This window comes from Ursus arctos, chromosome X, assembly GCF_023065955.2.
Source record: "Ursus arctos isolate Adak ecotype North America chromosome X, UrsArc2.0, whole genome shotgun sequence".
Lineage (NCBI taxonomy): Eukaryota > Metazoa > Chordata > Mammalia > Carnivora > Ursidae > Ursus > Ursus arctos.
In genome coordinates this window covers 17,033,284-17,055,301 of record NC_079873.1, presented here as the reverse complement: position 1 = coordinate 17,055,301, position 22,018 = coordinate 17,033,284, and the positions used below count along the sequence as shown (strand labels likewise).

The following is a 22,018-nucleotide window of genomic DNA, read 5'->3' as shown; positions in this document are numbered from 1 at the left end:
TCAGTTTTATGTAGTGAAAGTCAATTGGGATATTCATTTTTATTTTATTCCATATTTTTAAATACTTAAGTCTTTCTACATCTAGCAATCATTTTTTGTCTATATTTGCTTCTGTTTTCTCATGGGTTTATTTTCTACTTAAATAAATGATATACTTAAAATTTTTTAGTAAACAACAGGTAGTTTTCTATCATTATTTCCAAAGGCTTTACCAGGTATCTCAATACTATTTATTAAATGACTCTTTCTTTCTCCAGTGGTTTTTAACATATTGTTTTCTAAATAATTCTATATACCACAGCCTATTATGGGCTGTCTTCCACTAATCTACATTTCAAAAATCAGTATATTTCTTACCATAATTTACTAAAACAGAGACATTAAGAATTCAAATAAGGTTAACTGGAAAAAATATGTAATTAATCTACGTTCTCAGTTAAAAAAAAATAACCTCTTCGTGAGGAACCAGCTTTAAAAAATCTATTCTTATGGAAGTTTTCTAAAACTGGATTGTAGAGATGTTGCATAGGTGAATCTAAATTTAGTAAAACTCATTAAACTGTATACCTAAAATGGGTGAATTTTATAGAATGTAAATTAGGCCTCAATAAAACCATTTTTAAAAAAGATGTAAAAGATAAACACTTCTAAGACAAAATCATTTTTAAAAAGTAACTAAAGGCCATTTTTGCTGCACTGAAGCATAAAAATTGGCATTTTAATTACGAACTCAACATGCTTCTGGCATGAGTAGAAAGAGTTTGGGTTCCTAGGTTTGAAAAGGTCAAAGTCTGTTAATAAAATCTAAAAACTTCATTCAAAAGTGATAAGATGAAATACAGCATGATTTTTCCCATAAACTTGATCTTCAAAATATATAAAAGGAAAAATCTATTTGAAGAGTGAATGCCTATAGCAAACTGAATTCTAAGGCATGTTTTCCACTTTCCTGACCACTCATATTTCAAGTAAGACAAGTTTCTAGCTCAAGATTAAATGTCAAGAAAATGGAAGAAAACTCTAAACATACACCAAAGAAAACACTGATTTTCTCTTGTAGTGAATTCCTCTAAAGTTTTTATTTTAAAGGCAAATCATGTATAACCATACTAAAGAACCATTCTTATCCTGAAGATCCTAATGTCTGGTATGATTATTTTGGCTACACACATATGTAAATAAATGAAGCCTGACAGGCTTCCAATTTTTGTGAGCTACCAAAGATGATTACTCAGTCATGACTTAATGATCATCTAGATAAAGAAATAGATCTCTGTAGAGTACATGAACACGATCAGTTCATAAATAAAGCAGAGAGAGAGAGAGAGAGAGAGAGAGAAATTTATTCTTCACTCTGAAAAAAAAAGAAAAACCCAAGCTAGAGCTCAGGCTACTTACAAAAAAGAACAGTGACTCCAAGTAAAGGAAATTAAATTCAGGGCAGGAAAGCCTTCTGATGTCAGAAAGTTTAAAAAAAAATCCTCGGCTCATCAATAAACAGCTATTACAAGAACAATCCTATTTAGATCTTAAAAGTTAAGCAACTGTTCCTCTTAAATCACCATATGGATAATACAACGCTTATAACTCTTTCTAGGGCAAAGGTTTATGACTCTATAAGAAAGTATTCTTTGTATGTTCTTTTCAAACGAAAGTATTACATTTATGGAAAATTATTAATGGTTCAGAGATGCTAAACAAATTAGAAGCCAATAATGAAAGCTAAAAAGCTAAGAAGTTAATAAGGAAATCTAGAATGCCTTACTATTTCTCAGCTTGGCACTGCTGAGCCTGAGCACAGTCCATGAACAGTGGCAGTTCTAACATTAGTGTTGATCTCTGGAACAAGAGGTGCCAAGTGAGAGCAGTGAGCATGCGAGAGGAAAGAAGACCAAGCAACAATGGGCCACAGTAGCTGGTAGTGTTTGAGGTAGTTTGGTTTTTGTAATTTTTTTCCTGGGATACAATCAGTTTTTGTCCTATAGTTTCCCATCATGGAAGAAGAAATCAGTTCAAACATTTTTTGAGATAAGGCAAAAGATTTCAAAGAAAATATTTTTGCCTTGTCACCCTACTCTTAACACCTTAAACATTTAAAAGGTTTTCAATGACATAAAAAAATATCTCACTGATCTCTTCAAAATAGAACAGTCCTGAAAGATATTTTAGAAACAATTAGAATTAGGTGTTAATGATAAAAATGAGAGAAAATAATGAACTTTCACTATAAATGACAAAATAAACATTTTCTATAAATACTTATGAACATTATTAATGTTACTATACAATGTGATACGTACAGTGATCTGTAAACCTTCGAGTATAGATTGACTTGGCAAAGCCAAATAAAACTGCAGGAAAGATGAGGTGTGAAGAACAGCAGGGTGTAGGTAAAAATAGACAAGTAAACCATGCATTGAAAATAAACAGTAAAGCTACCAAATGTGATTCATCTCTGAAGCTTTTCCTCTGGGAAAGTGTGCTGCTTCTTTCAAGTAAATATTTAAAATGGGAGAAAAAAAGCAATTTTGTTACCCTTAGATTTTATATGATTTAAGAAATGTAAAGAGCTGGTTTTTGAAAATGAATTTTATTTGAATGAAAGCTCCACTGAAATTGAAGGTTTTGTGAACTGTAAACATTTTTTCCCCTAACTTTTAAGTCTTAAACATTGAAAAGGTTTTTACTTTCTTTTCTTTTTTGGGGGGGCAGGAGGGGAGAAATAGAGAGCATGTGCTAGCAGGGGGCAGAGGGAGAGAAGGAAAGAGAGAATCTTAATTAGGCCTCATGTCCAGTGCGGAGCCTGATGTGGGGCTCAGTCTCACAACCCTGAGATAATCACCAGAGCCAAAAATCAAGAGTCAGATGCTTAACTGACTGAGCCACCCAGGAGCCCTGAAAGGTTTTCAGTGATATTAAAAGATATCTCTGATGCCTTCAAAGTAGGACATGAACTAAATTTTCTGTAAATAAAAATTCTATATAGTGATTTTTAAGTATCCAGGCCAAAACCAGAAAAGGGACACTCTTGTTTAGTACTTGAAGAGAAATACCAAAATGAAAATAAATGTTTATATATGCTGCATTCCTAAATATAACTTCCTCAAAATTTTTAAGAATTAGTCAACATTTAAAAGGAGATGTAGTGTGACAAAGGAACGTGACAAATGAGAAAGAAGAAAGGTTTTGGTATCAAACAAAAACAGATTCAAATTTTAATTTTCATGTTAGATGAATGACTTTAGGCAAGTTACTTACTGTTTTGTACGTAAAATGAGGATAATGATACCTGCTTTATGAAAATTCAATGAGCTGATATATATGAAGCATCCAGTTTAGTATCTACAACTAAAGGTTTTCACGTATTCTTTCTTTTCCTTTCTCCCCTTTCAAGTGACATTACATAAAAATTGCAACAAACCCATACATATTGCCATGCATGCAAGTTCTCCCCGAAATGTAATAAAAAATTTAATGCCAAAATATTTATCACTGTTTCTTTAAATTAAAATAAATCTACACCAACAGATCAAAATATTAAGAATTTTTGGTCAATGTCATTTCTATGGAACTTTTATAATTAAGTACTTAAGTTCTAAGTTCTTCAAAAGTAAACAAAAATAAACAAGACAGAACACATTCTTACCTTTTATAAAGAAAGCATAAAGAGATTAATTTTGTTCTAGAACTTAAAAATATTAACTAAATTTATTTAGAGAAGAGATAGGGAGTTAAATAATGATTCTACAAGTAACTAAAAAAATGTTAGTATTCACCCTTTGATATTATTTAGAAGGAAATAAGTTGGATATATTACTCATATGGCTTTGGTGAACAAGGACAATGGATTATAGAATGTTAGTGTTTAGAAGAGAACTTCAAATTCTGCAGGTTTTACATCCTATTCTAAAAAGAAAATAAAAACAGAAGTTAAGGTTCAAGATTACGCAAGACTAGAGGCAGAGCTGAAATTCAACTCTTTCTCAGCCTTGTGCTCCTTTGCACTATTTCATGATGCATTTTGGCCAGGATTCACAATAACTTAGGTCATGGAGAACACTGCTCTTTTGGCTATTCTAGCAATGATTAATGTGTTTTGTTTTCTGTGTAGCTTGTAGGACACAATGAAACAAGAGGACATATGAAGTGTTGTCTTGTGTTCTTGCTGCTACCTAGGTAACATTTTTTTCTTTGAACGGAATAAAAATATAACTTATATACACACCCACTAGTTATCTCTGATAAAAGTCTGGGTTATTTTTTTTAAAGATTTTATTTATTTATTTGACAGAGAGAGAGACTGCAAGAGAGGGAACACAAGCAAGGGGAGTATGAGAGGGAGAAGCAGGCTTCCTGCTGAGCAGGGAGCCTGATGGGGGGCTCAATCCCACATGACCTGAGCCAAAGGCAGAGGCTTAACGGCTGAGCCACCCAGGTGCCCCAAAAAGTCTGGGTTTTTGTCAGGAAAACAAACAGCCTAAACATTTCACCTGGCAGAGTTACAGGCAAAGTTCTATTATATTTAAACTGATTTCAGGACCTTCTGAAATTTATATTAGCCAAGGAATAGTTAAGATATTTATACAATCCATGGCAGAGGAGGAAGCAAAGTCAAGCTCCCAAATATAGAAGTAGTATTCATCATTTATCTCTCTTCTTTCCTATCACCACTAAACGATTAAGAATCTATGAAAAAGGGAAGTTAACATTACACAAAACTATTCTGAACTACAAACCATTTCACAGAAAAATTTCTTCAAAGAGGATTTCTCACTTACCTTTAATTCATAGCCAACTCATGCATTCCAGTTTTCCTGACTTCTAAATAAAATCACTACACTGTTGTTAGTACGGTCACATATATTCTGATTCCCTCATTCACTACAAACTTTCAGTCCTCACCCTACCTAATCACTCAGCAGCATTTGACCCTACTCATCACTTCCTTTTCCCCCTAAAACTCTTTACTCCCATCTTAAATGTTCTCACCACTCAGACAAAAAAGGTAATTATATGAGGTGATGGATGTATTAGCTAACCTTACTGTGGTAATCATTTCACAATATACGTGTATCAAATCATCATGCTGTACACCTTAAACTTACATAGTTATTTGTCAATTACAGCTCAATAAAGTTGGAAAAAATAAAACAATACTGAAATCTCAAAAAAACCCCAAAACCTCACAAACAAAAACGTCTTTACTACCTTTGCTTCCAGACAGCACTCTCATCTAATTCTCTCCTGCCTCTTTGTTATGCCTTCTCATTTTTTTTTCCCATAAGCTGCACTTCCACTCGTCCTTCAGTTGTTGGTGGTTCACAGAGCTCATTGTATTACCAAATCTCTATCGATCATAGATCATATATTTTTTCTGAGCAGCAATATTCTAAAGACCTTTTCACAATTTATCATGCCTCACACTCAACATTCATCTTCCACTATAACTCGTTCCTGTTTTGATAATGGCATCACCATCCACTGGGCCAGCCAAGTCAAATATCTAGATGCCTCCTGTAGTCTCTAGATCTTACCTGTCCCGGAATCTTATTTATCTGCATAAATATCTCTAACATTCTTCTATCCTCACTTCTGCTCCTCCAATTAAAAACCTCAGTAAATAGCAGGATCAATTCTGTTGTCAGATGCCCGAACTGAATCATGGTTCCACCACTATTTGCCATTTGGTTTTGAATTTAACCTCTTTAAGTGCTGGTTTTTCTATCTGTAAAATGAAGACAACCTTCCTAGGGTTGCTTTGATTAAATGAGTGTGGCTGGATGTATTAGCATCAAAATCGTCAACAGTAGCAGCAGTACGATTAATTCCTAAAATAGTCTCTTAAGTTAGTTTTCTTCCGTCCTTACCCTTCTTTAATTTTTCCCAACATTACAGTCCTAGTAAGAATCAAGATCCACAGGTCTAAACATAATGACTCTATTAAACAGGTTTCCAAGGCCTTCAGCATAAGTCCAAACACCTTAGCATGTAAAAAATTTTCTTTCTCCTTTCCTTTTTAAAACTTAAGCTTGCTAAACTATCATCATTATAGGCGAGCCAGCCTAGAGCTGAACTTTTCTGTGAAAGATCTTCATAAATATAAACTTGTTTCTTTTTTTAATTTACAGTCTCAACAGATAATTTTAAAGTTATCACAAAGCTGTCTTTTTTTTCCTTTCACATACATATTTCATTTTTATGGTTAAAATATTAAATGGCCTTTAATTTAATCAATCACCATGGTATAATGGAATACAAAATAAGCACTGTGAAAATCTTTGCAGCAAAGGAAGTCAAACAGATGATCTAAATTATTTCCTTCAGGCTTTTTATCAAGTTTTCTCTTCCTATGAAACAAACACAAAACACCATTGATTGACTTCATGTTATGTGTGTGTTTGTATGTGTTTTTGTATGTGTGTGTGCACTCATATGTGTTTGTAGGTGAATTGGCATTTACTAAAATCATCTTCTTAGATGGCAAAAAAAAATGTCACCATTAAAAATTATGTAATACAATAAAATGTCAGAAATTAATGTAGTGTTCTAGAAGCTATTTATATGATTTTATAAACTGCCATATCTTTTTTTTTTTAAGATTTTATTTATTTATTTGACAGAGATAGAGACAGCCAGCGAGAGAGGGAACACAAGCAGGGGGAGTGGGAGAGGAAGAAGCAGGCTCACAGCAGAGGAGCCTGATGTGGGGCTCAATCCCATAACGCCGGGATCACGCCCTGAGCCGAAGGCAGACGCTTAACCGCTGTGCCACCCAGGCGCCCCTATAAACTGCCATATTTTGAACTAAAAAGTGAAAACATTCTATGTATTCATTTATTTGACAAGTACTAGTGTAAAAGAACATAAAATGAAGTTTACTAAATACAAATATTGCAGTCAAGGAAATTCACAATTATAAAGCAGGTCATAGTATAAGGATATAACTAAAATTAAGTTTGTGTTCTTTAAGCTTTATAATTACTGAGAAGCCTTCTGAAACAAGTATATTACTTAATGACTAAGCCATATTTTAAATATGTTTTACTTATTGACCACTATGAAAATTGCAGAATTTATACATTTAAAGAATAACTACTTTAAACAATTGGTAAATGTAGTTTAGACAATTATGAGAATTAAACTTTAATGATGTCATAATGCAAAAGAAATATGCTGTCCACCAATTAATTATCAAAAAGCTAATAACCCAGAACTTAGTATAAAGATTTGGATTTAGTATCATCATATTATATGTTATTATTAATATATATAAATTTAGATAATATAAAGTTAAATTATCTTAACTTTTACCTTAAAAATACAAATATTTTATTTTTATATAAAGCCTCAGATTTTTAAAAAGCCAAAATATTATACATAATGCACATCCCACTAACATTTACTCAAGAAAGAATTCTGGTAATCTTATATTACCAGAGTTTCTTATGAGAGATAATATGTATTTTAAAATTTGGTTATTTAACCCCCATAACATAGTACATAACCCTCACAAAACAATTCTAAAAATGAAAGTAAAGAGCTTAATTTAAAAAAAAATGTAATTTGTTTTACTATTACAATGTTTAACAACATATTTTAATATTTTTTCATTTTATATCATGAAAACTTTTGTTATTCTATGTGTTCCAAGACAAATAAAAATTAACTAGAAAAAATATCTAAAACTATGTTTATGATATCCAAGATTGTGCAATGTGAGTAATAATAAAGAATGAATTTAGCAAGGTAAGGAGACGTGTACTGCATGCTATTAAAGTGTCAGTGTCTAATTACCCATTTAAAACAGTAAATAGAATCCTAATGCTCACTCCCTTCAATATGACCAATTAATACAAAGAATAAAGAAAATTAGGGGATAAAACAGTACTATTAATCTTGTTATGACAGCCCAAAATGACTTTGCTTGTAAAGCAGTTAAGGTATTCTGAAATTGTCAGGGACTAATTATTAATTGGCTACTTAGATATAAAAATTTACAAACGATTAATGTCTATTTGATGATACCCTTACCTTGTGATGAATCATAATTAGACATTTGTAACTTGATATTCCTCTACCTGTTTAATTCTTTCACAAGAACACATGAAATAATGTTATATTCAAGATAGTGTTTGAGGAGGATTACTTATGAAACACATGGAGGATTTTACCTGTCCAACCAGGCAAGCAGACTCTTAGCTGCTCCTATCAGATCCACAACCGAAGTCAGAAAGTCATTTGGCAATTTTCGGCTTGTTCTCCCATCATAATGTCCACTCCTTCTCCTTCCCGTTATAAAATTCTGTAGATTTTTGGCAGATGCATTCAGCTTGTGAGAAAGGGTTTTTAGATTTTCTGTTTCCAAGCCATAATTCTGAATTATAAAAAGAGAGAAAACAAATATACTTGAAGTCAATATTACACTCATTCATGAAAATATTTACTGAGTATGTTACTATGTACAGGCAACAAAATTAGCAGTAAGAGTTACAAATGACCAAGATAGGATTCCTGGCCTAGCAGAATCCACAGTCAAGTGAGGATCTGGGCAAATGGCAGATAAACAAATTACAATAAAATGTGTTAAATGCTAATATGAACATGAAAAGATGAGGGCATTATATCTTGGAACTATGCCACACGAGAAAGAAAGATTATTAGGACTCGTAAGTGTTTTTTTAACCCAAACTTAAGTTCATTTACTTGTGAAATTCATTTTTATCAGTAATTATTTTTTTATTAAAAGATTTTATTTATTTGAGAGAGACAGAGAGGGAGAGTGCGCACAAGTATGAGCCATGGGTGGGGCAGAGGGAGACAGAGAAGCAGGCTCCCTGCTGAGCAGGGAGCCAGACACGGGGCCTTCATTCCAGGACCCCGAGATCATGACCCAAGCCGAAGGCAGATGCTTAACCGACTGAGCCATCCAGGTGCCCCAGTAATTATTTTTTAGTATCTATTCCATTAGTATATGCAGAGTCATGAATGTAGATGCTATGAAAAATTCTGGTTTCCCAAAGTGAGCGAACAAACTGCAACCTAATGATAAACTGAAAAAGAAAAAATCATATGCAATACAGCTTTATTCTGTGTCCTTTCTATAATGACTCACATAAGAAATTTCTTCTATAATATGGTACCAGAAAAAACTCTAATTCCTCAGTGGAACCAATATACACTCTCCTTTTTATAATACAAATTATGAAACTGAACTTATTTTTATTTTTGTCATGGTTTCAGTAGCTCACAGTCAAATATGAAGCACATCGAAAACAATCATACTGACTTATTGCTAAGTTTTCTTTTATTTCCTTGGTCTCACTTTTGAATTTGCAGTAATATTTACTATTTTGCCTTAAATACTGTGTCTATAAATTAATGCAGAAAGAAGTTATATGAACCAATATAAATAAGCTTTTTTAAAAAAAACACATTCAATATAAAACACTGTAGGATCACTACAAATAAACTTTAGGGAAAGATTTCATAAGTTACAATTAAATTTTAAAAGAGCTAATTGTCAGTTGTAAAACAACTCCAAGAAAGACTGGTTAACCTGCTCAAAGGATGACTTTCATCAAACTACTTAGCAGCATGTAGATTACTGTCACGTGTAAAATTAAAAGTATTATTACCTTATAGAAAATCATAAAACCCATAGAATTTTAGATAGCCTCTGAGGTCTAAACAAATTCTAAGTTTGATTTACCCCCTTTTACAGTTGAAGATAACAAGGCACAGGGAGATTTCCTCCTGTGCTTATAGAGCTTAGAGTAGACAGAGTTCAGAATGGGACTACAAGTCACAAGGCCATATGTGAGGGGATTTCTAAGCAAAATGGTAGATAAAATACTGGGGGTAGCCCAGTGATGGGTATTAAGGAGGACATGTGTTGTAACGAGCACTGGGTGTTATATGAAAATAATGAATTATTGTACACAACATCAAAAACTAATGATGTACTGTATGGTGACTAAGATAATCTAATAAAAGAAAAAAAGAAAAAAAGGGAAGCAAATGGCACAATAAATTTAGCTGTATTAAGTTAACAATCACTGGGTAACTACTATATATGAAATTTATTTCCAAGAAAAGAAACTTGGAGGAGAAAAAAAAAAGGAGGGACTAGAGGAGGGTTTGGACACATAAACATTAAATACCAAGTTATGTAAAAAAAAAATATATATATATATATATATACACACACACACACACACACACACACAAATAAATAAATACCAAGTTATGTATGTTAACATTGAAGGTCTCATAGTGATAAAAGTCTGAGTGTTCTTTGCTAAAAATTTACATTTTTTATTAAAAGAACATTCCTTTTGGAGCCATGGATCTCTTTTTTTAAAAAAATAGCATATTAAATATTCAGTACTAAATGTGAATTGCAATATTCTCTCAAGTCAAAAGGTTTTGTTTGCACAAATAAAACAACGTTCTATTCAGATTCTCTTGCATCTGAGCATGGATTATCTGTGAAACATTTGGGAGATTTTATCTAGCTTGTCAGTATATTAAGAAGGAAATCCTTTTGTAAGTTTATCAAAGATATTCTCTAATGAGTAGATAAGAACAATTTATAGTTATATCAACTTATTTATTAATTTGGCTTGAAACAGCAATTTATTTTCTCATACTTTGGAGATCAGAAATCCAAAATCACTACCACTGGGCTAAAATCACAGTGTTGGCAGGTCCATGCTTCTTCTGGAGCTCTAATCCCTGCCTCTAAAAGAATCTGGTGGCTGTTGACATTCCTTGATTTGTGGCCATTATAGCTCCTGTCTCTGCCTCTGAGGTCACAGGGCCACCTCTTCTGTGTTTACCAAATCCCCCTCTTCCTCACGAAGACAATTTGTGATTGGATTTGGGGCCCACCTGGATAATCAAAAATAATCTCCCCCTGTAAAGATCTTTAATCACATCTGAATATGCACGTCACTCACTCTCTGGAGGTAGGGAAAGGCCTTCTCCAAGGTCAGGAACATGTGTTGGTCCCCTCTGAAGCTCATTCTCAGCTGCCCTTTGGAAACTATATGAATGAACTAAATTTCAATGACACATCTGAAGTGCTTTTCTGAAAGTATTTTCAGAATTTTTCCCTTGTGTTAAAGCATCTTCCTTGAACTATAAAAGTACTCTCGTTTTTCATTTTTGTGTATTAATGATTTTCATGAGGAAATATTTGTTTATAAACATAATAATTTCTTAGAGAAGTTCAAATATAATAGCTTATTAGAGAGGAAACTAATCAATCAACCTGTAATGTAACTTTCACTCTATAGCCATTAGTTGCCATATAACATTAATTTATCTCTTTATATATAATACTAGCATCTCAGTATTTTCTTAGAAAAGGTCAGAATAATTTAAAAAGAATAATACAGATCTTATAAATAAAAATCTAGAGGCAAAGTAAAAATACTTTGAAACTTTCAAAATTTAAGATAATACTAAAATTGTTTTTTAAAATACAACTCAAGAATTAGGGAATAAAAAAATCTTGTGGACAAAACCTGGAAGGATACCCTGAGAGAACTTCCCCTAACTTGGAAACCTACTAAAGAAATATCCTACATGGACCAGAGGTGAAAACTGAAGAGGACAGAGGAATGCAGTGGGCAAGAAGAGACAAAAGATATGTAGTAGAGGATGGAGAAGGAATTTCTTAAAACTAATTCTAGTTACACCAATAAAAATAAATAAAATAAAACTGGTTAAACCAATAACTCAAAAGCATTTTTAAGAAAATTCTCTAAGACCATGGGGTGCCTGGGTGACTTAGTCAGTTAAGTGTCTGACTCTCGATCTCAGGTCAGGTCTTGATCTCAGGGTTGAGTTCAAGCTCCACGTTGGGGCTTAACTTAAAAAAGAGAAAGAAAATTCTGTTAAGACTATAAAAATAGGTTAGAAGCTCGTCTGTATACAAGTGTCTGTGTGGTACTATTTTAACACAAGGAATAGATTAGTTGATCTCAAGTTAATTTTTATTATCAAAGTTGTCAATTCTAAGTAGCTCAAAATCAATTACTGACAACACATAGATCTTCCTATTTTCTTCATGAAAGCAGATGGTGTGCTGTGTCTCACTAAGTCACCAGTAAATCATGCTCCCTTGCCTACTACATAAAGAAGTGACAAGTGAATGAGGCACCTCTTTGTTTTGGTCCAGAAGTAGGCAGACAGTAAGTACTGACTCAAACTTTTTTTAAAAAAAGTTTTTATTTAAATTCCAGTTAGTTAACATACAGTGTTATATTAGTTTCAGGCATACAAAATAGTAATTCAACACTTCCATACATCACCCGGTGCTCATCACAAGTGCACTCCTTAGTGCCCATCACCTGTTTCACCCATCTCCCCACCCACCTCTCCTCTGGTAACCATCAGTTTGTTTGCCACAGTTTTTTTTTTAAATAAAGATTTTATTTATGAGACAGAGAGAGAGAGAGAGAGAGAGAGCGTGCTTGCACAGGCAGGGGGAGCAGCAGAGGGAAGGGGAGAAGCAGGCTCCCTGCTGAGCAGGGAGCCTGATGTGGGGCTCGATCCCAGGACTGTGGGATCATGACCCGAGCTGAAGGCAGACACTTAACTGACTGAGCCACCGAGGTGACCCTGTTCTCTACAGATAAGAGTCTTTCTTGGTTTGTCTCTCCTCTCTTATTTTTGTCCCTTTGATTGTTTTGTTTCTTAAATTCCCCATGAGTGAAATCATATGGTATTAGTCTTTCTCTGACTGACTTATTCCACTTAGCATAATATACTCTAGTTCCACCCACGTTGTTGGGAATGGCAAGATTTCATTCTTTTCCTTATTTTTTATTATTTTTTATTTAAATTCAATTAGCCAACATATAGTACATCATTAGTTTTAGATGTAGACTGCAATAATTCATCAGTTGCGTGTAACACCTAGTGCTCATCACATCACATGCCCTCCTTAACGCCCATCACCCAATTACCCCATCTCCCCCCACGCCCCCTCCAGCAACCCTCCCTCAGTTTGTTTCCTATAGTTAAGAGTCTCTTGATTTCATTCTTCTTGATGGCTAAGTTAATATCCTATTGTATATACACAGCAATTCTATATCCATTCATCAGTCGATGGACAATTGGGCTCTTTCCATAATTTAGCTATTTAGATAATGCTGATCTAAACATTAGGGTGTATGAATCCCTTTCAATTAGTATTTTTGTATTCATTGGGTAAATACCTAGCAATGTGATTGCTGGATCATACGGTAGTTCTATTTTTAACTTATCGAGGAACCTCTACACTGCTTTCCAGAGTGGCTGCACCAGCTTGCATTCCCACCAACAGTGCAGGAAGTTTCCCTTTTCTCCACATCTCGCCAACACCTGTTGTTTCCTGTGTTGTTGATTTTTGCCATTCTGACAGGTGTGAGGTGATATCTCATTGTAGTTTTGATTTGCATTTCCCTGATGATCAATGATGTTGAGCATTTTTTCATGTGTCTGTTGGCCATCTGGATGTCTTCTGTGGAGAAATGTCTGTTCATGTCTTCTGCCCATTTTTTGATTGGATTGTTTTTTGAGTGTTGAGTTTTATAATTTCTTTATATGTTTTGGATACTAACCCTTTGTCAGATATGTCATTTGCAATTATTTCCTCAGATTCTGTAGGTTGCCTTTTAGTTTGTTGATAGTATCTTTTGCTGTGCAGAAGCTTTTTATCTTGATGAAGTCCCAATAGTTTATTTTTCCTTTTCTTTCCTTTGCCTCAGGAGACGTAACTATAAAGAAGTTGCTATGGCTGATGTCAAAGAGGTTATTACCTATGTTCTCCTCTAGGTTTTTTTACGGTTTCAGGTCTCACATTTGGGTGTTTAATCCATTTTGAATTTATTTGTGTGTATGGTGTACGAAAGTAGTCCAGTTTCATTATTTTGCATGTTGCTGTTCAGTTTTCCCAACATTATTTGTTGAAGAGACTATCTTTTTTTCCCATTGGATATTCTTTTCCTGCTTTGTCAAAGATTAACTGACCATACAGTTGTGGGTTTACTTCTGGGTTTTCTATTCTGTTCCATTGATCTACGTGTCTGTTTATGTGCCAGTACCGTACTGTCTTGATGACTATAGCTTTGTAATATAACTTGAAGTCTGGAATTGTGATGCCTCTAGCTTGCTTTTCTTTTTCAGGACTGCTCTGGCTATTCAGGGTCTTTTGTGGCTCCATACACATTTTAGGATCGTTTGTTCTAGTTCTGTGAAAAATGCTGTTGGTATTTTGATAGATTGCATTAAATGTGTAGATTGCTTTGAGAAGAATAGACATTTTAACAACAGGGCGTGTCTCTGCTGTGTGCTGCATGTGCTCTAATGTTGTGTTCTAGCTGTTCTATCCTTCAGGTCAGTTGTCTGCAGAGGCTCTCCTTGCCTGCTGTGGGCAGTGTTTAGTCCCCAGCCTGAATACGAAGAATTTTAACTAGGTGTGCCCTGGTCTGCTAGTCAAATGAGACCTGATACCAGCTCCACCAGAACTGAGGCCCTGCAGGACTCTCTTGTCTGGGCCTCAGTCGATGTGGGTAGGGATTTGTGCTGGTCTTCTGTGGGAGGGTCCCGCTGCGCTGGAACTGAGGCAAACTTGACTGAGAAGGGCAGTCCTTTCAGAGAGCAGGGGGGTGGGGCTTGGTGTAAGCAAGTTAGGCAGCCAGTGTCCCTGCTGAGAGGTGGGGGAGGGAAATGGCACTAGCCAGCTCCTCTGTTCCCAGGGAGAGAAATGTCTCTGTGAAAGCTGCCTCTCAGGGATGCACTCTGAGTGAATAATTTCTCCCCTGTCAGCCCCAGGCATTCTTCAAACTGCTAATTCCAGGCTGTCTTCCCCCAGGTTGTTTGCCTGTTTTCTGCCTTCTCCTCAGGAGTAGTGCAGTGCCCTCAGGGCTCCATCCCAGTCAAGCCCGCTGACCTTTAAAACTCTAGACTTTAAGCCCTGATGGCTGCAGGAACTCAAAAAATTCAGCCCCTCTTGTTTTCCAAGCCAATGGCTTTGGGGAAATGTTTTCCTTGTGTGTTCTCTTGTGTGCTCCTCTCTCTGTAGCCCTTCTCTGGGACCATAGCTCCCTACCCTCTGCAGCTAAACCACGTCTTCACATTTCCTGCCTTCTTTGATGTGGCCTCTTCTCCTCCTTTAGTTGTGGAGCTTGTTCTGTACCCTTTTTGGTCTATTTCTGAGGTATTTAGCATGACTGATTAGTTATCTAGTTGCATTTGTGGGATGAGAGAAGCCTAGGGTCCTTCCATTCTGCCACCATCTTCCTCTCCTACCTATTCCTTCAACTTTTAAAAAGTGCAGATTCATTCATTACAGAATTCCTTTGTACTGGATATGCATGGGACAAATATGCATTACTACTAATATAGAAAGAACTACATCAAGAAAACAAAAGCTTAGACATGAAATGTAGTTAGCTATTTTGTCTTATATGTTACCTATTTGCTTACATATATGTCTGCCAGGAACCAGCTGTGGCTACACTGATTCAATATAGCCAGTCTATTCTTAAATAATTGGTGCTAAATTCATACTGTTCTTCTGGTTTAATTACATGCGTGCAAAAGCACAAGAAAGAAATGAAGCATACACTTAACATTTTAGAAGATCAAGTTGGCTGTATCCTCACTACTGGCGAATTCTCAAAACACTTAACAAAATATTCAATATTGGCACCACATATTTTACAATGTCAATGCTATTTTATTCAGAGCTCTTAATTTGATTGCATCATGTAGCAGGTGTTTAGGTTTTATAATACTTTGCTTTATAAATATAAGCGAGTCGTAAAAAGACTGTTTTAATGAATATTTTTTAGAAATGAATTATTTTGAGATGAATGAACCAAGCAATTATGTTGCAAAGAAACAAATCCTAGCAACTGCAGACATCTCAATTTTCATGCAAAATACCTATTATATGAAAAGTACATGAAAAATAGAATGAAAACTGTTCTTATCCTGTCATAAATAATTCACTTATAGTTCCCAATAACAAGGTGTATTGTCAGAGCATGAATTAAGGGCTATACATTGAACTATATATTTTATTTATGCTTTACTATTTCAGTTAATATACTGTACTCTCTACTGATAGACTAACAGCAGGAAAGAGTTAACACACCTCCAAATCATGAATAGCTTACTTCTTTCTAGAATAATATGGTACAAACAATATAGTTGGTGCTTAAATATATGTCACATGGGGCACCGGGGTGGCTCAGTCGTTAAGTGTCTGCCTTCAGCTCAGGGCATGATCCCAGGGTTATAGCATCAAGCCCCACATCAGCCTCCTCCGCTGGGAGGCCTGCTTCTTCCTCTCCCACTCCCCCTGCTTGTGTTCCCTCTCTCGCTGGCTATCTCTCTTTCTGTCAAATAAATAAATAAAATCTTAAAAAAAAGAAATGTGTTTAAAAATATATATATATATGTCGCATGAATGAACAAGTTACTAAATAAACCTTTGATTTTCATCAACTGCCATAACATTTATTCCCCATCAGTACTAACTTTAAAATAAGGCAGATGAAAATATTCCATAGCTTGAAAGAAACAGAGGAATTTGATAATTTTTCTGCATCTTCCTTATACTAGGAACAGAAACTTCAGAGTCAGAGGCAAGAGAAAAAAATTATAGTTCTCTGGGAAAAAGCAGAGAACTTCACTCGGTAAGATAACATTAATTTAATATCTTCTATGTACTAAGCATTGGGCAGAGAGCATAAAAAATCTAAGCAAAAAATTATGATGTGATACAAAACATAAGTTGCCTTTCTTCCTATCACTTCCCACTCTGCACCAGCCAAATCAAAACTGTCATTTTCTGTGAACACTTCATATTCTTTCACAATTCTGTCTCTACACATGATATTTCTTCTGCCTAGATAACTTTTCCCCAACTTTTTGTCTGGCAAACATCTACTCATCTTGAAAGTCCTAATGCAAATCCCACCTACACTTCCTGGATCCCCACAGTAGTGTTCATCATTTCCTTCTGCACTCCCCCGGGATTTTCTTTAAATCTGTATAATCTTTTAATGACTATTGTCTTCTTTACTGGACTGTATACACCTTAACAGCACAGACCATGCCTTTTTCATCTTTGTAATTCCTGTAGTATCACTGTTTGAGTATGAACATATAATTGTTAAAAGAAGAAATAAAAACAGATGTAAGGAAAAAAGTAGAAAGCCAGTAGAGACATTCAAGTTTCAAAGAGATAATACTCAATACACCATTCCCAACAGCAGACCTCCTGGTCTAGTCAACTCAGCTTGCTGATGAAGGATCTTTCCTCCTAATTTTATAATGGTATGTAGAAGTAAATCAGAATTTATTGCTCAGAAATTCACTTGATAGTCAGTGGAAAATATCCACTGCATAAAATGGAAGATATCTGCACTTCTAACTTGCCAATGTATAGTCATTAGGAAGTGGTACAAGGGAAGTTAATATTTGGCCTTTTTGGGGAATGAGACCAATTTATTGCTGAAAAAACACAGAAAGAATTAATTTAATATGTTTTTCCCCAAGAAAACCATGCAACACTATGGTGCTTAAACACAGAACTGTGGAGGAATTAAAACTCAGCATGTGAAAAGATTTACCATAGCTCTATGGTGAGAACACTGAAATGGTCTAGACATATACCTCTCATGCCATCTTTCTAAGTAAGTTTAGGTCAGCCGAGATTGTTCATGGGCCAAACTCCAAAGCCTGGAGGTTCAGACTATTTGTAGCACTGTAATCATCAATCTTATTTCCTTCTTCAAACTGACAGCTCAAATTCCAGCACATAAGTGGTTTATCTCTGAGGAGTCCTGCTTATGAGACATAACACCATGAACTTTAAACTCTGACACACCCAACTACTTACTGTTATAAAAGATGTGGCAAATAGGGGCACCTGGGTGGCTCAGTTGGTTAAGCATTCAACTCTTGATTTCAGCTCAGGTATGATCTCAGGGTCATGAGATTGAGCCCCACGTCGGGATCCGTGCTGGGCATGAAGCCTGCCTAAGATTCTCTCTCTCCCTCTCCTTCTGCCCCTCCCCGCTCTCTCGCTCTCTTAAAAAAAAAAAAAAAGATGAGGCAAATAGAAGACTGCTAGATCATGTGCCCATCTCCAAGCCACTTCTGTTGCACCTTCACCGCCACACTGACTCAGATTTGGAGACTAGTATGCAAAAACACTGAGGATCCTCCCTTACCTTGAGTACTATCTCTTATAACTGGCATGACTTCTATGATTTGATTCTGGTAAGGGATAGAGTGCTTCAACTATGTGGTCTATTCTAAACTGATTTCTCTGATGTCAGGAATAGGGAAATAAGAAGATTCCCAAACTATCACATGAAAAACATGTAAGACTTATACAATACTACTTTCAAAAACTGTTTATTCAGCATCCACTATTGCCAGGCATCTGTACTACACACTAGGTATTTAATAAGCATAGTTACATTTCCCACATAGCTTACAGTCTAGCAGAAGAAACAGACATTAAACTGATAAATACACATATAAATATATAACTACAAAATGAGATGAGGTTAAAAGAATAACAGTAAGGAGCTAACCTCCACGAATGGTGAGTTCCGGAATAATCAGAGAATGTCTTTTTGAGGAAATGACAAGTTTAAGATTGAGATGTGTAAATGGGAGGTAATATTCAAACAATCTGGTTTCAGATTGTATTCTTCTTTATAAAGTGCTTTCAGACAGGTCTATTTTTTTTTTTTAAAGTAAGCTCCACGCCCAACATGGGGCTTGAACTCATGACCCTGAGGATCAAGAGTCTCATCCTCTACCAAGTGATCCAGCCAGGTACCCCTCAGTCAGGTCATTTTTCCTTGCCTATCTTATTGGCTTTTAGAGAAATTTGATGATATTATTGATGTTCCTTAGTGAAAATAACACTCCCCATTGCTTTTGTGACAATGCTTTTGAAGCTGTCTTCACATTTCTCTGACCACTCCATAGCCTCCTCTGCAGTCTCTTCTTCCTTCCCAGCCCCAGTGCGCAGCTGAGTCCCTCCCTGGGTGATTTCTCTCTCTATGGATTCAATCCTTATATTCTGGAGACTCCCAAATCAGCTACTTCTCAAGTTCCAAATTCATATGTTCAACTGTTTGATGAGTATCTCTTTCTGGATAACTCAGAGACACCCCAAATTCAATGAATCTAAAGCTCAATTTATATTCCCACCTAAATCTATTCTTGCTACTATTGCCCATTATTGCAAAATTATCTACTCTATCTCTGCAGCTAGAAAACATGGAATCTTTCTCAACTCCTCCCCTTTATCTTAACCCTCATATTCATCAGATCTTCTCTATTAGTGTTCATCCTTAGTTCAAGCCCTACTCATAGCCTAAGTAGATTATTTAAAAGATTTCTGGGGCACCTGGGTGGCTCAGTCAGTTAAGCGTCTCCATTAGGCTCAGGACATGATCCCGGAGTCCCAGGATTGAGCCCTGCATCAGGCTCCCTACTCAGGAGGGAGTCTGCTTCTCCCTCTGACCCTCCCCTATCTCATGCTCTCTCTTTCTCTCTGTCTTGCTCTTTCTTAAATAAATAAATAAATAAATAAAATCTTTAAAAAAATAAAACATTTCCAAATTGTTCATCTGGTCTTCAGATTATACCCACTCTATTCTTTCCTTTTTAATACCATCAGTTACCTTTTTAAAACAAATATTTGATCATTCCTACATGGTTCTCCAATATCCACACTAGAAAGTACAAATCTCTTATGATGATGTTTAGGTACTTTATAGTCTGCGCCTATTCTATCTTTTAAAGCCTAATTTTCTGCCACTGTTTCCAATGTATTTTTGTCATCTAAAATAGCTAACCATTGTTCAAACCCACCAGGCATGCTCTTTATTCTGTGTGCCTGTGTGTGCATTGTTTTATCTACATGAAATGCCTTTCCTTCTTGTTCTTCCAAACACATGCTCATCCTCCTCTAGGTTCCTTAAATATCACCTCTTTTGCAATATGAACCCATCTGTCATAGTCAAAGCTAGTTATTTTCTCTTCTGTGCCCCCATAATACTTAGTTCATACTTTTATTTTAGTAATTATACTACAGTACTGTGATAATTTGTGTGTCACTCCCCCCCATAGGCTTTTCAAGAAGGCAGGAACTACATCTTACATCTGACACACAAGTTCTGAGTATATTAACTGATTCTTGAATTATATATAATTATCTAGTCATTTCTTATTAATTATCATCATCTTAATGGTTAACTACTTATTGAATACCTACTGTGTGCCAGGCACTGAATCAGGCACCACACAAACACCATCTCATTTGCTTTTCACAACACCTCCAAGAGGCAATTGTTATTATCTCCATTTTATATTAAAAAACCAAATTGGAACTACTGGGTTGCTCAGTCGGTTAAGTGCCTGACTCTTGATTTCAGCTCGGGCCACAATCTCAGAGTTGTGAGATCGAGCCATGCATCAGGCTCCATGCTCAGTGGGAGCTTCCTTCTCTCCCTTTCCTTCTGCCCCCCTCTTCTCCCTCTCTCAAATAAATAAATAAAATAAATCTTAAAACAATAAAAATAATAAACAAACAAACAAACCAGGGTTATGATGAAATTACTTGCCTACAAGTGTCAGTAACTGAGCCAAATTTAAATCACAGATTATTATATTACAAGACTGATGTATTTATCTCATTGTAGCTCTAGCCCCCTAACAAATATCTGTAAGATATTTAAAACCAATCAGGTGTCATATTACCTAACGTGGAAAAAAAATCTATGTTCCTTTAGGAATATTTAATGTATTATCAGAATCTTGCAAGATTATTTTGACATGATTTCTCTTGTATGTTGACAAAAGTAACCATATAATGTATAATATTCAATTTTTATTGGTTGTGTACATTTAGAACATTCAAATAATTTGATTATTTTAAGGATGATTTTTCTAAAATAGGATTTCTTAATATTTATGTTACTAAATTAAAACTTTTGGAAGAGAATGGACTTTATAAGTGATTGTATACAATTGTATACCCCAAATGATGCTGTGAAAACACTAACACAAGTTTCTGAAGTAACTAAATGTAATGTCACCAGTTGAGTTATAAGCCTCTTTAATTTTTAATTTGGAACTATATAATATATCAAATTTAACAAAGGAGGAAAATACCACTTCCAGTCAGTTGAGAAGTAGGGGAGTTTTTCCTACTTGCATTTAAATTATTTTTAAATAGAGAAGAAAAAGAAGGAAGGAAACTAAAAAAAGAAAAAAAAATTTTAAATGGAAATAATACAAGTTTCCCTTCCCAACAGTTAATGCCCTTACCAGTGCACACAGAAGGTCAACTGCTTCCAAGATCAATTCCTGATGGCCAATGCGGCTGACCCCCAGATCTTCTAGCTCCTGATGCGTAATGCGCAGCAGCTGGTCTCCACTGATCTTCTCCCTCTCGAAGTTCTTAATATACTGCTGCAAACAGTCATCAAGACCTGCAGAAGAAAAATATGGAAGACCAGAATGAAAAAACAATTGAACAAAACAAACAGAAAAATAAAATAAGCATTAACGCCTACCAAGTCACAAGTTAGTCTGTTTCAACTCCGACTAGTTCAATCATTCACTTTTTTTCTACCCATATATGGACTGCAGGAGGAAAAAAACCACTTCATGATATCTCTAGTTGTTAGGTTCCTATATGAATTTTCCTCAGCAATTATTAGAAATCTTTACCTCATTTCTCAAGCAGTTTTCTTTGCTGCTTATTTCATAAAGTGTGCTAACAAGCAGGTTCTCCCCACTTCTAAACTTACCTACACTTCACTCCTCCTTTCTTCTTTAACCCCACTGCAGAGGGAGAGTTATCCTTCCTTCCTGTACAAGACTAATCAATCTTCCTGTGCTCTGGAATCCCACCTTCTGCCACCTTAACACTACTTCGACAATTAAAAAAATTAAACGCTTTCTTTATTTCAACCATTTCCTAGCC

At 35.2% G+C, this 22,018-nt stretch overlaps 1 protein-coding gene across 4 annotated transcripts in view; it reads right to left on the bottom strand.

Annotated features, from left to right (window-relative positions):
- Positions 1-22,018, bottom strand: part of CNKSR2 (connector enhancer of kinase suppressor of Ras 2) — a 251,661-nt gene that overhangs the window by 180,193 nt on the left and 49,450 nt on the right. For all 4 annotated transcript variants that reach the window (XM_044377559.3, XM_044377556.3, XM_044377557.3 and 1 more), the window contains exons 2-3: positions 21,358-21,521; positions 8,172-8,374 (exon numbers count right to left, since the gene is read on the bottom strand). In XM_044377559.3, the coding sequence (XP_044233494.1) occupies positions 8,172-8,374; positions 21,358-21,521 (367 nt within the window). The remainder of the gene's footprint in view (positions 1-8,171; positions 8,375-21,357; positions 21,522-22,018) is intronic.